The following is a 17,149-nucleotide window of genomic DNA, read 5'->3' as shown; positions in this document are numbered from 1 at the left end:
TAAAATAATAACACATAATATTATACTACTTGCAATGATCAATTTAATTAATTTAATTTGTTTTATTAATTAAATCATATGTTCCTCTCCCTCACTTTATTGTTCATTCTTCTGACACAAAAAAAAAAAAGAAATAATAATGACCAACACATCAACTACAACCACAACTACATTTCATTGTATCTTCAAATCTACATATATCAGACAATTGATATTCAATCATGTAGGTGACATATCAAATCGATTGTATCAAAAAGATGATAAATGTAAAGATGATAGTGGTGGTAGACAACGACGATCATCAGTGGGAAGAGATATCATCAAATTGCCTCTTTTTGGAATGATATCAATGTATGCGATGCCTTGGTAGTTTGTTTGTCATTATCTACCAAAAGATGATTGTAGTAGTAGTAGTAACGACAGAGATCAGGTCCAAATCAAAAGAAGAAAAAGAGTGATCACTCAATACTGTCTTCATCCCAATGCAACATTGGATACACTCAATCATCTATTGGAATGGTGTCAAGATGACATTGATTGGGTGTACTTGACAGGAAATATCAATGTACTAAGAAATCAAGAGATATTGGAGTATCTAATCAATAGATGTCAAGTCGATGAGGACAAAGATCATTTTCTCATCAGTGCAATGAAGGTGGCTTGCACAAATGGTTTTCTTTCATCAGTCAAGTTGATCAAGAAAAGTATTGTAAAGAGTTACTACCAAGCAATTGTCATTGCTTCTAGTAGGGGGTTCATTGACATTGTAAAGTATTTACATGAGAATAGAACTGAAGGTGGAGGAGGCACAAAAGAAGCGATAGTAAGCAATGATTAAATTAAAAAAGACATAACAAGAAATATTTAATTAATTCTCTCTCTTATCAACGATCAATTGTAGGATGAAGCTGCAAGACATGGCCATTTAGATATTGTAAAGGTAAGTAGTATGTAATATTATAACAAATTTGTCAATATTAACAATATGTATCCTATCTTTTTCAAAAATAACATATACAGTTTCTTCATTTTAATAGAACTGAAGGTGCAACAAAATGGGCTATGGATGGTGCCGCAAAGAAAGGTTATTTAGAGATTGCTCAAGTATGTTGTAATTCCAAAATATTAATAATTGATAACTCACCCACTAATTTCCATTTATTCATTACATTTAAAGTTCCTACATGAACATCGTCAAGAAGGATGCACTGAGTATACTCTTGATCTAGCAGCTAAAAAAGGATACATTGATATCGTAAAGTATCTTCATTTCAACAGAACAGAGGGTGCAACTACTAATGCTATGGATTGGGCTGCTAATAATGGATTCATTGACATTGTAAGGTTTCTACATTTCAATAGAACAGAGGGTGCAACTACTAATGCTATGGATAAGGCTGCTGAAAATAATCACTTGGATATCGTCAAGTTCCTTCACGAACATAGAACAGAAGGTGCAACAATTGATGCCATCAATGAAGCATCAATGAACGGTCACTTTGAAATTGTTAGATACCTTTCCGAGCATCGTAGTGAAGGTGCGACATACGCAGCTATGGATCGTGCCGCTGAATATGGTTTCATTGAAATATTAAAGTATCTTCATTTCAACAGAACTGAAGGTGCATCAACTAATGCTATGGATGGAGCAGCTGGAAATGGTCACATTGATGTTGTACAGTACCTTTCTGAGCATCGTAGTGAAGGTGCATCAATCTATGGTATGGATATGACAGCTATAGGTGGTCACATGAATGTGATAGAATATCTTCATTTCAACAGGACTGAGGGTTGCTCAACTGATGCTCTCGATTGGGCTGCTAGATATGGCCGTATGGATGTCGTAAAGTTCCTTTCCGAGCATCGTAGTGAAGGTGCAACTACCGACGCTTTGGATTGGGCTGCTCGTAATGGTCACATTGAAATTGTTAAATACCTTTCCGAACATCGTACTGAAGGTGCAACTACCCAAGCTATGGATTGGGCAACCAAATTTAATCAAATCGAAATTGTCCAAGTATGTAGTATATAAAAAAAACAAACAAAAATCACATTATTAATCATATCAAACATTTATTTATTTATTAGTATTTACACTTTAATCGAAGTGAAGGGTGTACTCAAGCAGCTATTCAGTCTGCTTGCATCAATGGATCACTCGAGTTAGTATCATTTCTAATCAATGTCAGAAGTGAGCAATGCAATGAAGATATACTACAAACTGCATCAACCAAAGGACACTATGATATTGTCAAGTTGATACTCCCACAATTTGTTGGTACCACTGGAATAGAATCAATTAAAAGAGTTATAAATCGAATGAAAGAAATACACGACCATTTTGAAGTCACTCAACTACTCGAGAATCATTTACAAATTTAAATCATCTTCAAAGATCAAAGTAATCAACATTGATGCATCATGATTTATTTAAATAGTAGAAAACATAATAATATTAATAATAATAAAATAAGACCCAACCAAGGGCCCTTGAAAAAGTATATTGAGTTTTTTTTCTACAACAAACTAGTAATAATAATAATGACTACTACTTCAACCACCTTTCATTCTATCTTTAGAGTTAAATATATTAGACATTTGATATTTAATCATGTAGGTGTGATATCAAATCAATTTGGTAGACTAGGAAGACGATCATTAGTAGGAAGAGATATCATTAAACTACCTCTTCTTGGAATGATATCAAAGTATGCAATGCCTTGGGAGTTCGTTAGACACTATCTACATAGTAGTAGTAGTAACGACAGATATCAGAAGATACTACCCGAAAGAAGAAAAAGAGTAATCACTCAATACTGCCATCATCCCAATGCAACATTGGATACACTAGTTTATCTATTGGAATGGTCTAGAGATGACATTGATTGGGCGTACTTGAAAGAAAATAGAAATAGAAATAGAAATGAAATAAGAAATCAAGAGGTATTGGAATATCTAATCAAGGGATTGCCAGCTGATGGTTGCAGAGACTTTCTCATTTGTGCAATGAAGGTGGCATGCACATACGGCTATCTTTCATCTATCAAGTTGATCAAGAAAAGTATTGTAAAGAGTTACTACCAAGCAATTGTCATTGCCTCTAACAAGGGATTCATTGACATTGTAAAGTATTTACATGAGAATAGAACTGAAGGTGGAGATCATATTATTGAGGCAATGGTAAGTAATCAATTTGGATTGTACGATGACAAAAAAAAAAAGAAATAATAATTAATTCTCTTGTTATTCATCAACGTTCAACGTGTAGGATGAAGCTGCAAGACATGGTCATTTAGAAGTTGTAAAGGTATGTAGTAGAGTTTGCAAGTATTGTTAGGGTTAGGGTTAGAGTAGAACAACTTTGTCTTTGATTTGTCACAATTTATTAACAATTTATTATCTTTTTTTCAAACTATAATAACATATACAGTTTCTTCATTTTAATAGAACTGAAGGTGCAACAACCGTTGCTATGGATGGTGCCGCAAAGAAAGGTTATTTAGAGGTTGTTCAAGTATGTAATTCCAAAATTATAATTAATATAATTAATATAATTATTATTTATTATTCAGCCACTAATTTCCCGTTTCTAGTTCCTACATGAACATCGTCAAGAAGGATGCACTGAATATGCTATGGATGTAGCAGCTAAAAAAGGACACATTGATATCGTAAAGTATCTTCATTTCAACAGGACTGAAGGTGCAACTACTAATGCTATTGATAAGGCTGCAAAGAAAGGCTACATTGATGTGGTAAAGTTCCTTTCAGAGCACAGGACAGAAGGTTCATCAACTGATGCTATCGATTGGGCAGCTGAAAACGGTCATATTGAAATTGTTAGATACCTTTCTGAGCATAGTAGTGAGGGTGCAACTACCGATGCTATGGATGGGGCCGCTCGAAATGGTCACATTGAAATTGTAAAGTACCTTTCAGAGCATAGTAGTGAGGGTGCAACTACCGATGCTATGGATGGGGCCGCTCGAAATGGCCATATTGAAACTTTCAAGTACCTTGAAAAGCATAGTAGTGAAGGTGCAACAACCGATGCTATGGATTTGGCAGCTCGAAAAGGACACATTGAAATTGTAAAGTACCTTCATTTCAATCGTAGCGAAGGTGCAACAACCTATGCTATGGATTGGGCCGCTGAAAAGGGTCACATTGAAATTGTAAAGTACCTTTCTGAGCACAGAACAGAAGGTGGAACAAAAAGTGCTATAGTCCGTGCAGCTGGAAACGGCCACTTTGAAATTGTTAGATACCTTTCTGAGCATAGTAGTGAAGGTGCAACAACCAATGCTATCGATTGGGCAGCTGAAAACGGCCACATTGAAATTGTTAGATACCTTTCCGAGCATCGTAGTGAAGGTGCAACTACCTATGCTATGGATCGGGCTGCTCGAAATGGTCACATTAAAATTGTCCAAGTATGTAGTATATAAAACAAAAAAAACAAACCAAAATCACATTATTTATTAATTATTGATTTGGATCAAACCCTGTTTATTGATTTATTTATTGTTGTATTTTTATTATTAGTATTTACATTTTAATCGAAGTGAAGGACGTAGTAGAGCAGGTATTAAGTCTGTTTGTGAAAAAGGATTACTGGAAATAGCATCATTTCTAATCAATGTCAGAAATGAGAAATGTGATGAAGAACTACTACACACTGCATCAATGAAAGGACACTATGATATTGTCAAGTTGATGCTCACACAATTCACAGATACCACTGGAATAGAATCAATTAAAAGAGTCATAAATAGAATGAAAAAAGTACAAGACCATTTTGAAATCATCCAACTACTCGAGAATCATTTAAACCAGATTCAAGATGATCAACCACAACAAAAAAGATAACTAAAAAAAACATTTACAAAATACTATTTATTTTAAAAAACTAATAATATTCATAATAATAATAATGATGATTACTACAACTACCACCACATCATTTTATTCTGTATTTAGATATACATATATCAGACAATTGATATTCAATCATATCGGTGATATATCAAAAGATAGTTATGATGATGCTGGTAGTCAACGACTATCATTAAAAGGAAGAGATATCATCAAATTACCACATCTTGGAATGATATCAATCTATGCAATGCCTTGGCACTTTATAAGTCATTATCTATCTAAAGATGATAGTAGTAATAGTAGCGAAAGAGATCAGAAAACAAACAAAAGGAGAAAAAGAGTGATTAGTCAATACTGTCATCATCCCAATGCAACATTGGATACACTTGAACATCTATTGGAATGGTCTCAAGATGACTTTGATTGGGTGTACTTGACAGAAAATATCATTGATATAAGAAATCAAGAGATATTGGAGTATCTAATCAATAGATGCCAAGCTGATGGAGACAAGGATGGTTTTCTTATTACTGCAATGATGGTGGCATGCACATACGGGTATCTTTCATCTATCAAGTTGATCAAGAAAAATATTGTAAAGACTTATTATGAAGCAATTGTCATTGCCTCTAGTAACGGATTCATTGACATTGTAAAGTATTTACATGAGAATAGAACTGAAGGTGGAGGCATCAAAGATGCAATGGTAAGTTTACAAATGAATAGAATTAAAAAGAAATAATTTAATTAATTAATTCTCTCTTCAACAATCAATTGTAGGGATGAAGCTGCGAGACATGGTCATTTGGAGGTTGTAAAGGTATGTAGACTTGGTACCTTGGTTGATAATATTAAAAATCCACAACTAATTTCCCATTTCTCTGTTATTATTATTTTAAAGTTCCTACATGAATATCGTCAAGAAGGATGCACGGTTAATGCTATGGATCTAGCAGCTCAAAATAATCACTTGGACATTGTCAAGTTCCTTCACGAGCACAGAATAGAGGGTGCAACACCCGATGCTTTGGATTGGGCATCTGAAGAAGGTCACATTGAAGTGGTAAAGTTCCTTTCAGAGCATCGTAGTGAAGGTGCATCAACAAGTGCTATGAATGGAGCAGCTCGGAACGGTCACATTGAAATTGTTAAAGTATGTCGCAAGTATATATAATAATAATAACAAATCACATTAATTATTGATTGATCATTTATTTATTTAATATTATTTTATTGCTATAGTATTTACATTTTAATCGAAGTGAGGGATGTACTAGATCAGCTATTCAGTCTGTTTGTGAAAAAGGATTACTGGAAATAGCATCATTTCTAATCAATGTCAGAAATGAGAAATGTGATGAAGAACTACTACTAACTGCATCAATTAGAGGACACTATGATATTGTCAAGTTGATACTCCCACAATTTGTTGGCGGTACTCCTACTAATAAGGGAATAGAATCAATTCAAAGAGTCATAAATCGAATGAAAGAAATACAACTTTTGAATCGCAGACAAAACCATTTTGAAATCACACAACTACTCGAGAATCATTTAAAACAACTATAGATGATGAAAGATCACCAATAATTATAACAACAACAACAACAAGATAAAGATGTTTTCCAATTTAATCAATCAATATTTCAACAGGACTATTTAAAATAATAATACATGTTTCATTTATATTAATAAATAGAATGATTTATTTATCAATTGTTTAAAAAAAACAATTATTCTTATTTGTGCACCCAAAAAAAGCTCGAAAATACTAATACTAATAATAAATAACACGATACGCAAGCTACGATAATGAATACAACTACCACCACATTTTATTCTGTGTTTAGATATACATATATCAGACACTTGATATTCAATCATGTAGGTGATATATCAAATCTATTGTATCCAAATGATAAAAGTAGTAAAGATGGTAGTGGTGGTAGACAACAACGATCATTAAAAGGAAGAGATATCATCAAATTACCTCTTCTTGGAATGATATCAATCTATGCAATGCCTTGGTACTTTGTTTGTCATTATCTACCAAAAGATGATTGTAGTAGTAGTAGTAGTAGTAACGAAGGATATAAGAAACTACTACCTGAAAGAAGAAAAAGAGTTATCACTCGATACTGCTGTCATCGTAATGCAACATTGGATACACTCAATCATCTACTAGAATGGTCTAGAGATGACATTGATTGGGTGTACTTGATAAGAAATAGCAATCAAATAACAAGCCAAGAGATATTAGAGTATCTAATCAAGAGATGTCAAGCTGATGGAGACAAGGATGACATTTTCATTATTGGTGCAATGAAGGTGGCATGTCTATACGGGTATCTTTCATCTGTCAAGTTGATGCAAAGTGCTGTAAAGAGCAATCCCAAAGCAATTGTTTTTGCCTCTAGTAACGGATTCATTGACATTGTAAAGTATTTACACGAGAATGGAGCTGAAGGTTGTAGTACAAAGGCAATAGTAAGTAAATGCAATTGAATTCAAAAATGACCTTTGAAAAAAAGAAAGAAATATTTAATTAATTCTCTTTCTCTCTCTCTCTTTTTATTATTCATCAACGATCATTATGATAGGATGAAGCCGCGAGAAATGGTAATTTGGAGATTGTAAAGGTATGTAGTAGTAGTAGTAGAGTAGAGTTGGTTTATAACAAATTTGTCAATATTAACAAATATTATAATATTGACATATCATCTTTATAATAATAATAGTTTCTTCATTTTAATAGAACTGAAGGTGCAACAACCAATGCTATGGATTGGGCTGCAAAGAAAGGTTATTTAGAGATTGTTCAAGTATGTAATTCCAAAATAATAATAATAATAATTAATAACTCACCCACTTAGCTTTCCCATTTCCCATTCTCATATTATTTTATAGTTCCTACATGAACATCGTCAAGAAGGATGCACCAAGGATTCTATGGATCTAGCAGCTCAAAAAGGATTCATACATATCGTCAAGTATCTTCATTTCAATCGTAGTGAAGGTGCAACAACCGATGCTATGGATTGGGCTGCTGAAAATGGACATTTAGATATTGTTAAAGTATGTTGATACAGAATCATATATATATGATATTTAATAACCCAATTATTTTAAAGTTCCTACATGAACATCGTCAAGAAGGATGCTCTGACTCTGCTATGGATTGGGCCGCTGGTGAGGGTCACTTTGAAGTTGTAAAGTACCTTTCAGAGCACAGAACAGAAGGTGCAACAACCGATGCTATGAATTGGGCCTCTGAAGAAGGTCACATTGAAATCGTAAAGTACCTCAATGAGCATCGCAGTGAAGGTGCAACTACTGATGCTTTGGATGGGGCCGCTGGAAACGGTCACATTGAAGTGGTAAAGTATCTTCAAGAGCATAGAACAGAAGGTGCAACAACCTCGGCTATGAATTGGGCTGCTGAAAATGGTCACATTGAAACTGTACAATTTCTTCATTTCAACAGGACTGAAGGTGCAACTACTGATGCTATGGATAGGGCTGCTCGAAACGGTCATATTGAAATTGTGCAGTTTCTTCATCAACATCGTAGTGAAGGTGCAACAGCCAATGCTATGGATTGGGCCGCTGAAAATGGTCACATTGAAGTTGTAAAGTACCTCAATGAGCACCGTAGTGAAGGTGCAACAACCGGTGCTATGGATGGGGCCGCTCGAAATGGACACATTGAAATTGTAAAGTACCTTTCAGAGCATCGAAGTGAAGGATGTAGTAGAGCAGCTATTCAGTCTACCTGTGAAAAAGGATTACTGGAAATAGCATCATTTCTAGTCAATGTCAGAAATGAGCAATGCAATCATGATGCACTACTAACTGCATCGATCAGAGGACACTATGATCTAGTCAAGTTGATGCTCCCACAATTCACAGGTACACCTACTGGAATAGAATCAATTCAAAGAGTCATAAATCAAATGCAAGAAAATTTAATACAAGACCATTTCGAAGTTACTCAACTACTCGAGAATCATTTAAAACAATCCCAATAATAATATTCAAGCTTAAAAAAAAGAATAAATTCCTGTACTTGAAAAAGTTGATTTACATTTTAATATTAATAAAGGTGCAACAAAGAATGCATTGACAAGAAAGAAGTAATAATAATGACGACTACACCAACAACGAACACCACCGTCACCACATTTCATTCTGTGTTTAGATATACATATCAGACATTTGATATTCAATCATGTAGGTGATATATCAAATCGATTGTATCCAAAAGAAGATAAAAATGATGATGATGATGAAGATGAAGATAAAGATAGTACTGCTAAACAACCACAACGACGATCATTAAAAGGAAGAGATATCATCAATTTACCTCGTCTTAAAATGATATCAAAGTATGCGATGTCTTGGGAGTTTGTTTGTCATTATCTACCTAAAGATGATAGTAGTAAAGACGACGATCAGAAACTACTACTACCCGAAAGAAAGAGTAGAGTGATTAGTCAATACTGCTGTCATCGTAATGCAACATTGGATACACTCGAACAACTATTGAAATGGTTTCACAATGACGTTAATTGGGCGTACTTGAAAGGATACAACAGCAAAAACCATCAAATAAGAAATCAAGAGATATTGGGATATCTCATCAAGAGATGTCAAGTCGATGAAGACTAGGATGACTTTATCATTTGTGCATCGAAGTGAAGGATGTACTAGATCAGCTATTCAGACTGCTTGTGATAGAGGATTACTGGAAATAGCATCATTTCTAATCAATGTCAGAAATGAGCAATGTGATGAAGAACTACTACTAACTGCATCAATGAAAGGACACTATGATATTGTCAAGTTGATACTCCCACAATTTGTTGGCGGTACTCCTACTCTTCCTAATTTTTTTTTATCTTGTTGTTATTGGTCAAAATATATACCAATCTTTCATTTGTTGTTATAATTATTATTGATCATCAGTTGTTTTAAATGATTCTCGAGTAGTTGTGTATATTTAGATCGATATATCAGACAATTGATATTCAATCATGTAGGTGATAATAGTGCAAGTCACAACCGACGATCATTAAAAGGAAGAGATATTATCAAGTTACCTCTTTTTGGAATGATATCAAAGTTTGGGTTACCTTGGCACTTTGTTTGTCATTATCTACCTAAAGATGATGATTTCGAACATGATCAAATAGAATTAGAAAGAAGAAGTAGAGTGATTAGTCAATACTGCAGTCATCGTAATGCAACATTGGATACACTTGAACGTCTAGTAGAATGGTGTCAAGGGGTTGACTTTAATTGGTATATCTTGGAAAGACAATATAATATAAGCAATCAAGAGATATTAGAGTATCTCATCAAGAGATGTCCTTCTACAGAGAATCGCTTTCTTAATAGTTCAATGAAGGTGGCTTGCAAATATGGTTATCAATCGACTGTTAAGTTGATATGCTCTATCAAAGGTGTACAGCTAGACAAGAAAGCAATGAACGCTGCTTGTACAAGAATGGATTCATTGTAAAGTATTTACACGAAAATAGATCAGAGGGATGTACTACATATGCATTGGTAAGCAAAAAGAATTATATAATTATTAATTCAATCTCTAACATGTTATCAATGATCAACTATATAGGATATGGCAGCAAAACATGGTAATTTGGATATTGTAAAGGTAAGTTGGTTGATTTGGTTGGTTGGTTAAAAAGATAATAATCTAATTCTATTTTTCAATATTTAGTTTCTTCATTTTAATAGAACTGAAGGATGTTCAAAGAATGCAATGCATGGTGCCGCAAAAAATGGTCATTTAAAGATGATTCAGGTATTTATCGCATGATCTTGGCCCAAGTATGAGGAGGAGTTGCTTTCATTTAATTCATTTATTTTTATTATAGTTCTTACATGAACATCGTCAAGAAGGTCAACAAAAAAGGCTATGAATTGGGCTGCCAAAAATAATCACCTGGAAATTGTAAAGTACCTTTCAGAGCATCGTAGTGAAGGTGCAACTACTGATGCTATGGATTGGGCAGCTAAAAATGGACACATTGATGTTGTAAAGTACCTTTCCGAGCATCGTAGTGAAGGTGCAACAAAAAGGCAATGGATAAGGCCGCCGAAAAGTATCAACTTGAAATGGTCAAGTTCCTTTACCAACATCGAACTGAAGGATGCTCAGAATCGATTTTGTTCAACATTGCTAGGGCTGGAAGCTTTGAAATGTTATCCTATCTAGTTGACATTGTCAAGATAGAATGTCGAATAGATACTTTAAAAGCGGCAATCTTTGGAGGTAAATTGGATAGTTTCTATTTCATTTACGACCAAGTGTCCATGGTACCATCGAGAGTATGGCCCGAAATTGATCAACATCATAGTGAAGGTGCAACAACCAGTGCTATTGATCAGGCATCTGGAAATGGCCACATTGAAATTGTTAAATACCTTTCAGAGCATCGTAGTGAAGGTGCAACTACCAAGGCTATGGATGAAGCATCGGTGGTGGTCACTTGGATGTAGTAAAGTACCTTCAAAAGCATCGTACAGAAGGTGCAACAAAGAGGGCAATGGATATGGCAGCTGAAAATAATCACCTGGAAATTGTCAAAGTATGAAAAAAACAACAAACTAGTATATCCATTCTCTTCTAACACATTTTATTTATTAGTTTTTACATTTTAATCGAAGTGAAGGATGTACTAGTAGAGCTATCAAAAAAGCTTGTTATCTAGGGTATCTAGAAATGACATCTTTTCTACTCCATGTCAGAAAAGAGAAATGTGATGGAGATCTACTCCGATTTGTATCAATCAATACATCCATTCGTGGACACTATGATATGGTCAAGTTGATCACGTCACAATTTGATAGTTCTACCACCATTAGACGGGTCATGATCAAAACCAAATCCAAACCAATCCTTCATTTTGAAATTAATCAACTATTTGAGAATCGTTTAAAACAACTTCAAATTATAAAAGAAAATAGAATTAATAATAATAATAATAATAAGAAATAATAATAAGAAATAAAAGTATAGTTTAAATTTTAATAATTTATTTAAATTAATAAAAAATTACTTATTAATTATTAAAAAAATAAATACTAATCTTACAAAATACTAATCTTAAAGTAATTTGTAATTTTTTGTTTGTTTGTTTTGTTTTGTTTTGATATTGATATTATTATATAGTATAGGGGAAAATATTTTATGTCTATTGAAATTGATTGAATTCATTTGTTTGGGAATTTTGATCAATTTTTTAAATTATTGGGTTCGAACATGGAAAAAAAAAATAACTTATTATTATTATTAATTTTGATTTGTTTGTTTTGATTTGATTTGTTTTTTTGTTTTAATCGAAATAACCTTTAACAATCCATTGTTCATCAATTAATTGTTGATCCTTGTCTGCAATAAATTGCCAAAGAAGGTGAGTGTCGTTGACGATGGACATGGTGGCGTAACCGAGTTCAGCGTATCTGTAACCTGACCAAGCTGGGGTAGGGTAGATCCAGTTGGTGTCCAAGCCTTCTTGGTTTCCTGGTGTCCCGACGATCATGTGGACGGTGGCACCGGGGTATTGGTAGTTTCCGATTTGCAGTTGCTTGTAGACTGGCTGGGTACGCTCGTAGGCGTGGGTGTGGCCAGCGAGGTACATGTCGACATTGTACTGCTGGAAAAGCTCGCCAATTGTAGACTCAATCAAGGCACGGAGCGTCTGCTTGCGACACCAGTCCCATTGAGTCGAACAATAGTAGGGACGATGGGCATAGGCAATGACCCATCCCTTTGGATTCTTGCTACGATACGTGTCCAAGTCGTTCTTGAGCCATTGGTATTGTCTTGTGAATGGTGATATATCAGACTCTGTAGAATAACTCACAAAATGTACTCCATTGTAATCAAAAGAATACCATGGTTCATTTGATGAACCTGGCATATTAAATGTTTGTTGGTATGCTTGGAATGAATAAAATACCTAATCAAATAAAAGAAAAAAAGAAAAATTAATAAAGAGTATCTATTTTTTTTGTTTTTTTGTTTGTTTGTTTTTGTTTTCAATCTTACATCATGATTACCAGGAGTAGACATGTATGGAATACTTGAAGTGATTGGTTCAATGGTTGATAAAAAGTCATTCCAAATGGTTTGGTTACCTTGGAGAACACGGTCATAGTCGGCGTAGGAGATGTCTCCGACGTGAAGGATCATGTCATAGTGGTCGAGATTGTCGACCAACACTTGGACGGTTTGATTAAAGCCACCGCCAAAACCCATGTCGCCGTAGAGTGCGACGGTAAAGGGTGTGACGCTGCCGGTCGATGTTGGCTTGCCAAACGAGCCAGTGGTGAACTTTCTGACGCTGGTCCAGGCACTGGTGGCGGTCTTGCCTCCGCAGGCGTAGAAATAGGTGGTCATGGGCTCGAGTGATTCGAGCAACACCATGTTGGAGAATCCAAACCAATTGGACTCTGTAGCAAAGGCCGATGAAGTTCCATTGGCCGTGTAGACTGATGATCCGGCTGGCAACTTGATGTTCATCAACGATGCCTGTAGCGCAGATTGACTCTGTGAATATTGTACCAAACTAACTCCATTCTCGAGTGAAGTGAACCAACTGACCTTCATTTGGCCATACACTGGTGTCAATGATAATTTGACTGATTGTGGAAATGCATTTAATCCATTTTCACTGGCCAATGCAATATTACAAATACAAATGGTCAAAAGAATGAATATAGATATCCAATGATTTTGATTGTTTATAAAGGTCATTTCCTACAATTTGAGAAAAACAAACTTTTTGTAAATAAATAAATAAATAAATAATAAATATAATATAATTATAAAATATATTTTGATTATTGTATAAATAATAATTAATATATTATAAATAATATTATTTGTTTGTTTTAAAAAATAATATATATAAGTGGAAAAGGGGAGGGAGGGATGGAATGGTGACGATTGGGGGATGATTAATGAACTTTAGTTGGTGCTATGGTGGGTTTTATCGTATAATTGAGATTTTGCAATAATACAAAATGTACATAGGTTTGTTCACAACAATAAATTCGATGTTCTAATTATATAAATTATATATTACATATAAATCTCCCTCTTTTCATTCACTCATTCACTCTACTCGTCGTTGCGTTGTTTTAATATTGAAATTGTATGTATATATATTTGAACTCTTTAATCTAAAAAAAAAACAAAAATGATGTAATAAAAGATTGTTTTTTTTTTTTCCAATGACAATACAAACATTTTATAAGGGACTGGCAATAGGGATGGATGGGTTGAGTGGAGTGGAAGTGGATATATAGGAATTCTAGTAGTATACCCTATTAATAAATTTAGTCGCCTTGTTGTTCTTTTCTCTTTCTCTCTCTCTCTCTTTGTCGCGGTTCATCAAAGCAAAAACAAACAAAAGAGAGAAAAATACTAATACTAGTAGTTGTAAATATGATATTAAAATAATAGAGCTGCTTGCTAGACTACTACTTGGTATGGTATGGTATGGTACTACTACAGAGTGAGTAAGTGGGTGGGGAATATCCCAACCAAGTAATTGAATTGCAAAAAGTGATCCTGTGTGTGTGAGGTGTGAGTTGAGTGCTTTTTTGTTTAAAGTTTCTTCTTCTTCTTCTTCTTCTTCTGATTGCAAAACACACGGATGATAGTGATGATGATAGTGATGATGATATAACCAACAATTTAAAAATAAATAATGAATATATATCCAAAATTTAGATATAATGGGAGCGGAGGAGGAGTAGGAGAGGAGTAGTATTGTTCACAAGATATTACTGCTTTTAAAAATGTGAGAGTGAGTGAATGACGATGATAGAATGACCAATTGACGATCACTGTAGTTAGTCAGAGAGAGCATTGAGCGAACCCCCTCACCCCTCACCCACCAACCACTAAATATCAACAATCTACAGCCACTGTTCTGTTGGTTTTCAATTGTGTGTGAGGGGTTGCGGGGTTCACTCTTACTCCACATTTTTGGAATAGTTTTACCTTTTTGTTCTATCTATCTATCTACTTGATATTATGTGTGCTCCTCTTCCTTCTTTACCATGATGTAATGGTGTAAAGGAGAGGGATGGATATTATGGTGACACTGAGAGTGAGGAGTGAGGAGTGATCTATAAGTTTCGTTTAGTTTACCTTGTCTTTTGGTTTTACTCTTCTACTATTTACTCCTTCTTTCTTTCTTTCCTTCCTTCCTTACTTTCACTGCTGTAGAGTTGATCTATTGATGAAAACAACAATAACAACAACATACATACATACAAAAGGAGGAGGAAGAAGAAAAAGAATAAGAAGAAAAAGCAACGACGACAAGACAAAAGACAGTGTTTTTGTTTGTTGATAATCACCACAGTCAGTGACTGACCACTACCAACCCACTCACTCACTCACTTACCATTTACCACTATTTTTCCATTGGAACCAATACCAATACCAATACCATTCCAATACCATGCACATAAATATATATATATAAACACAAAAACAATAAAACAAGATCATCATTTAAATAAAATTCTCTTGGTTATGATAATGTGGTCATAGTAGTATTTTCCAGTGTTACAAGTGCACTCGTCTTTCTATCTCTCTATCTCTTTGTTAAAGTTAAGGAAAACTATATAGGAGAAGGGGGGGGGTGGATGGGTGTACAGGTGGAGAGCCGAGTAGATGGAATTTATGATGCTATAAAAGTAAAACTCACCTTTCTTCTTCTTCTTCTTTTTAAATTATCTATATGTTCGAATTTCTTCTTCCTGTATTCTTTTTTTTTACAACTCTACTCTAAAAAAAAGAGATAAAGATATATATATACAGAGAGATAGAGATAGAGATAGAGATAATATATATTTATAAATGAAGGCTTCTTCTACAAAAGGAGGAGGAGGAAGGTATGATAAAGATTGGAACACTTTGAGAGAGTTGAGTGTTAAAGGTGAGAAAGTGGAGTAGTAACAAGCGAGGAGAGAGATTTTTATTAAAAGACATCCCGTGTTTGATAAGCCGCTGTTTCCACAACACCGATCTTTGCTGTGAAAACCTCCAACAAAAAAAAACATTTTAAATAGAGGAGCGGGCGTACAAGAGACTGTGATTATAGGTCATGCGTCACCTAAAAAGTGATCAATCTCGAGATTGTTTTCCGTTTATTTTTAAAACGGCAAACTCGAATGAAAAAAAAAAAAAAAAATGGAGTTCACATGAACTTCCTTTTCTTGATACTTTCTCCCTCATCCATATCATGATCTCTTTTTCTTTCCTTTTTCGAAAACAAATATGAAACATAGTATACTGTACTATATGTTAGTGAGTACTAAAAGAGATTTGTATTATTCATTGTGACAATATAATATAATATATTAGATAGAGCTAGCTTCAATCTCTTCACTCTCCACTCCATGGATAAATTAGAAATACAATGTAGAAAAGAACTTTTAAAGGAATATGAAAAAGCATTAGAGAGAGCAGGTCCAATTGGAAAGTTAAGCAAACATTTACTACCCTATGAATTAGATCTAATCGATAAAGGACTATTAAAGAATATAACACATAAAGGTGCATCTTCTATTTGGTTAGAAGCTCCTAGTTTTTTAGATTATGATCTTCAAACTCATACCAATGTTGTATGTTGTAAATATACAAGTCAAAAGAGATATATATATATATATATATTTAGAATTTTGATTAACTAATCTATTTATATTTATATTTTTAGTATAGACCAATGGGAGATTCAGAAGTTCAATTTCTAATTGATAATAATCAATTACCAGATGATAGACCCTATCAAGCTATTATAGAGGGACAGGTAGGAAGAATCTATTCTACCAAATACTTGACCGGTGTCAAACATACCGATACATTTCCAAGCACAGTGGTCGAGTTTACATGTCCAAAGCCAATGATAGAAGCCATTAAAAAAGTACAAATCAAGATTGAAGATGGAGCACTGTCGATGGGTTTGGGTGATAAGGCCGGCAAACAATTACCAGTATTTAATCAAAGTATAAGAAATGGTGAAACAACTTGGAGAATTGTTAAAGTAAAAAGATCACCTCCAATTCAATCTAGGTGAAACAACTCAACAATTAATTCAAATTAATATTATTTATTTAAATTTTAAAACTCTCTCAAACATAGTTTTTGGATGATTTTCATTTTTATAATATTTCAAGTGTAAATAGATTGGGAATAGATTTGGCAATTGAATAGATTTGGGTTGGT

The 17,149-nt window shown here is 34.0% G+C and overlaps 6 protein-coding genes across 6 annotated transcripts; 5 read left to right on the top strand and 1 right to left on the bottom strand.

The window, feature by feature from the left end:
- Nucleotides 1-139: 139 nt before the first annotated feature.
- DFA_04437 (uncharacterized protein) lies at nt 140-2,382 on the top strand (the record flags this gene model as incomplete). The annotated part of the gene is made up of 6 exons (XM_004360113.1): nt 140-266; nt 396-823; nt 902-951; nt 1,038-1,104; nt 1,178-2,017; nt 2,089-2,382. 6 exons carry the CDS (start codon nt 140-142, stop codon nt 2,380-2,382), a joined length of 1,806 nt encoding a protein of 601 aa, XP_004360170.1.
- Nucleotides 2,383-2,541: 159 nt separating this feature from the next.
- On the top strand, nt 2,542-4,869 carry DFA_04436 (uncharacterized protein; the record flags this gene model as incomplete). The annotated part of the gene is made up of 5 exons (XM_004360112.1): nt 2,542-3,180; nt 3,269-3,307; nt 3,431-3,514; nt 3,594-4,433; nt 4,546-4,869. The coding sequence occupies 5 exons, from the start codon at nt 2,542-2,544 to the stop codon at nt 4,867-4,869; spliced, it is 1,926 nt and encodes a 641-aa protein (XP_004360169.1).
- Nucleotides 4,870-4,933: 64 nt separating this feature from the next.
- On the top strand, nt 4,934-9,546 carry DFA_04435 (uncharacterized protein; the record flags this gene model as incomplete). The annotated part of the gene is made up of 9 exons (XM_004360111.1): nt 4,934-5,584; nt 5,780-6,031; nt 6,121-6,287; nt 6,729-7,365; nt 7,479-7,517; nt 7,617-7,700; nt 7,786-7,953; nt 8,010-8,596; nt 9,090-9,546. The coding sequence occupies 9 exons, from the start codon at nt 4,934-4,936 to the stop codon at nt 9,544-9,546; spliced, it is 3,042 nt and encodes a 1,013-aa protein (XP_004360168.1).
- Nucleotides 9,547-9,988: 442 nt separating this feature from the next.
- Nucleotides 9,989-11,400, top strand: DFA_04434 (uncharacterized protein; the record flags this gene model as incomplete). Its single annotated transcript, XM_004360110.1, has 7 exons — nt 9,989-10,395; nt 10,419-10,446; nt 10,514-10,552; nt 10,619-10,702; nt 10,776-10,800; nt 10,869-11,003; nt 11,117-11,400. 7 exons carry the CDS (start codon nt 9,989-9,991, stop codon nt 11,398-11,400), a joined length of 1,002 nt encoding a protein of 333 aa, XP_004360167.1.
- An 836-nt stretch (nt 11,401-12,236) lies between these two features.
- Nucleotides 12,237-15,984, bottom strand: DFA_04433 (uncharacterized protein; the record flags this gene model as incomplete). Its single annotated transcript, XM_004360109.1, has 6 exons — nt 12,237-12,863; nt 12,953-13,663; nt 14,031-14,088; nt 14,154-14,232; nt 15,129-15,149; nt 15,741-15,984. The coding sequence occupies 6 exons, from the start codon at nt 15,982-15,984 to the stop codon at nt 12,237-12,239; spliced, it is 1,740 nt and encodes a 579-aa protein (XP_004360166.1).
- A 217-nt stretch (nt 15,985-16,201) lies between these two features.
- On the top strand, nt 16,202-17,000 carry DFA_04432 (uncharacterized protein; the record flags this gene model as incomplete). The annotated part of the gene is made up of 3 exons (XM_004360108.1): nt 16,202-16,211; nt 16,289-16,548; nt 16,641-17,000. 3 exons carry the CDS (start codon nt 16,202-16,204, stop codon nt 16,998-17,000), a joined length of 630 nt encoding a protein of 209 aa, XP_004360165.1.
- Between the last annotated feature and the right edge of the window lie 149 nt (nt 17,001-17,149).

Source organism: Cavenderia fasciculata (assembly GCF_000203815.1).
Source record: "Cavenderia fasciculata unplaced genomic scaffold Scf_Dfasci-G-o-33e01.r1-3, whole genome shotgun sequence".
Taxonomy (NCBI): Eukaryota; Evosea; class Eumycetozoa; order Acytosteliales; family Cavenderiaceae; genus Cavenderia; species Cavenderia fasciculata.
The sequence above is the reverse complement of the archived record's forward strand: the minus strand, read 5'-3'. Positions and strand labels throughout refer to the sequence as shown.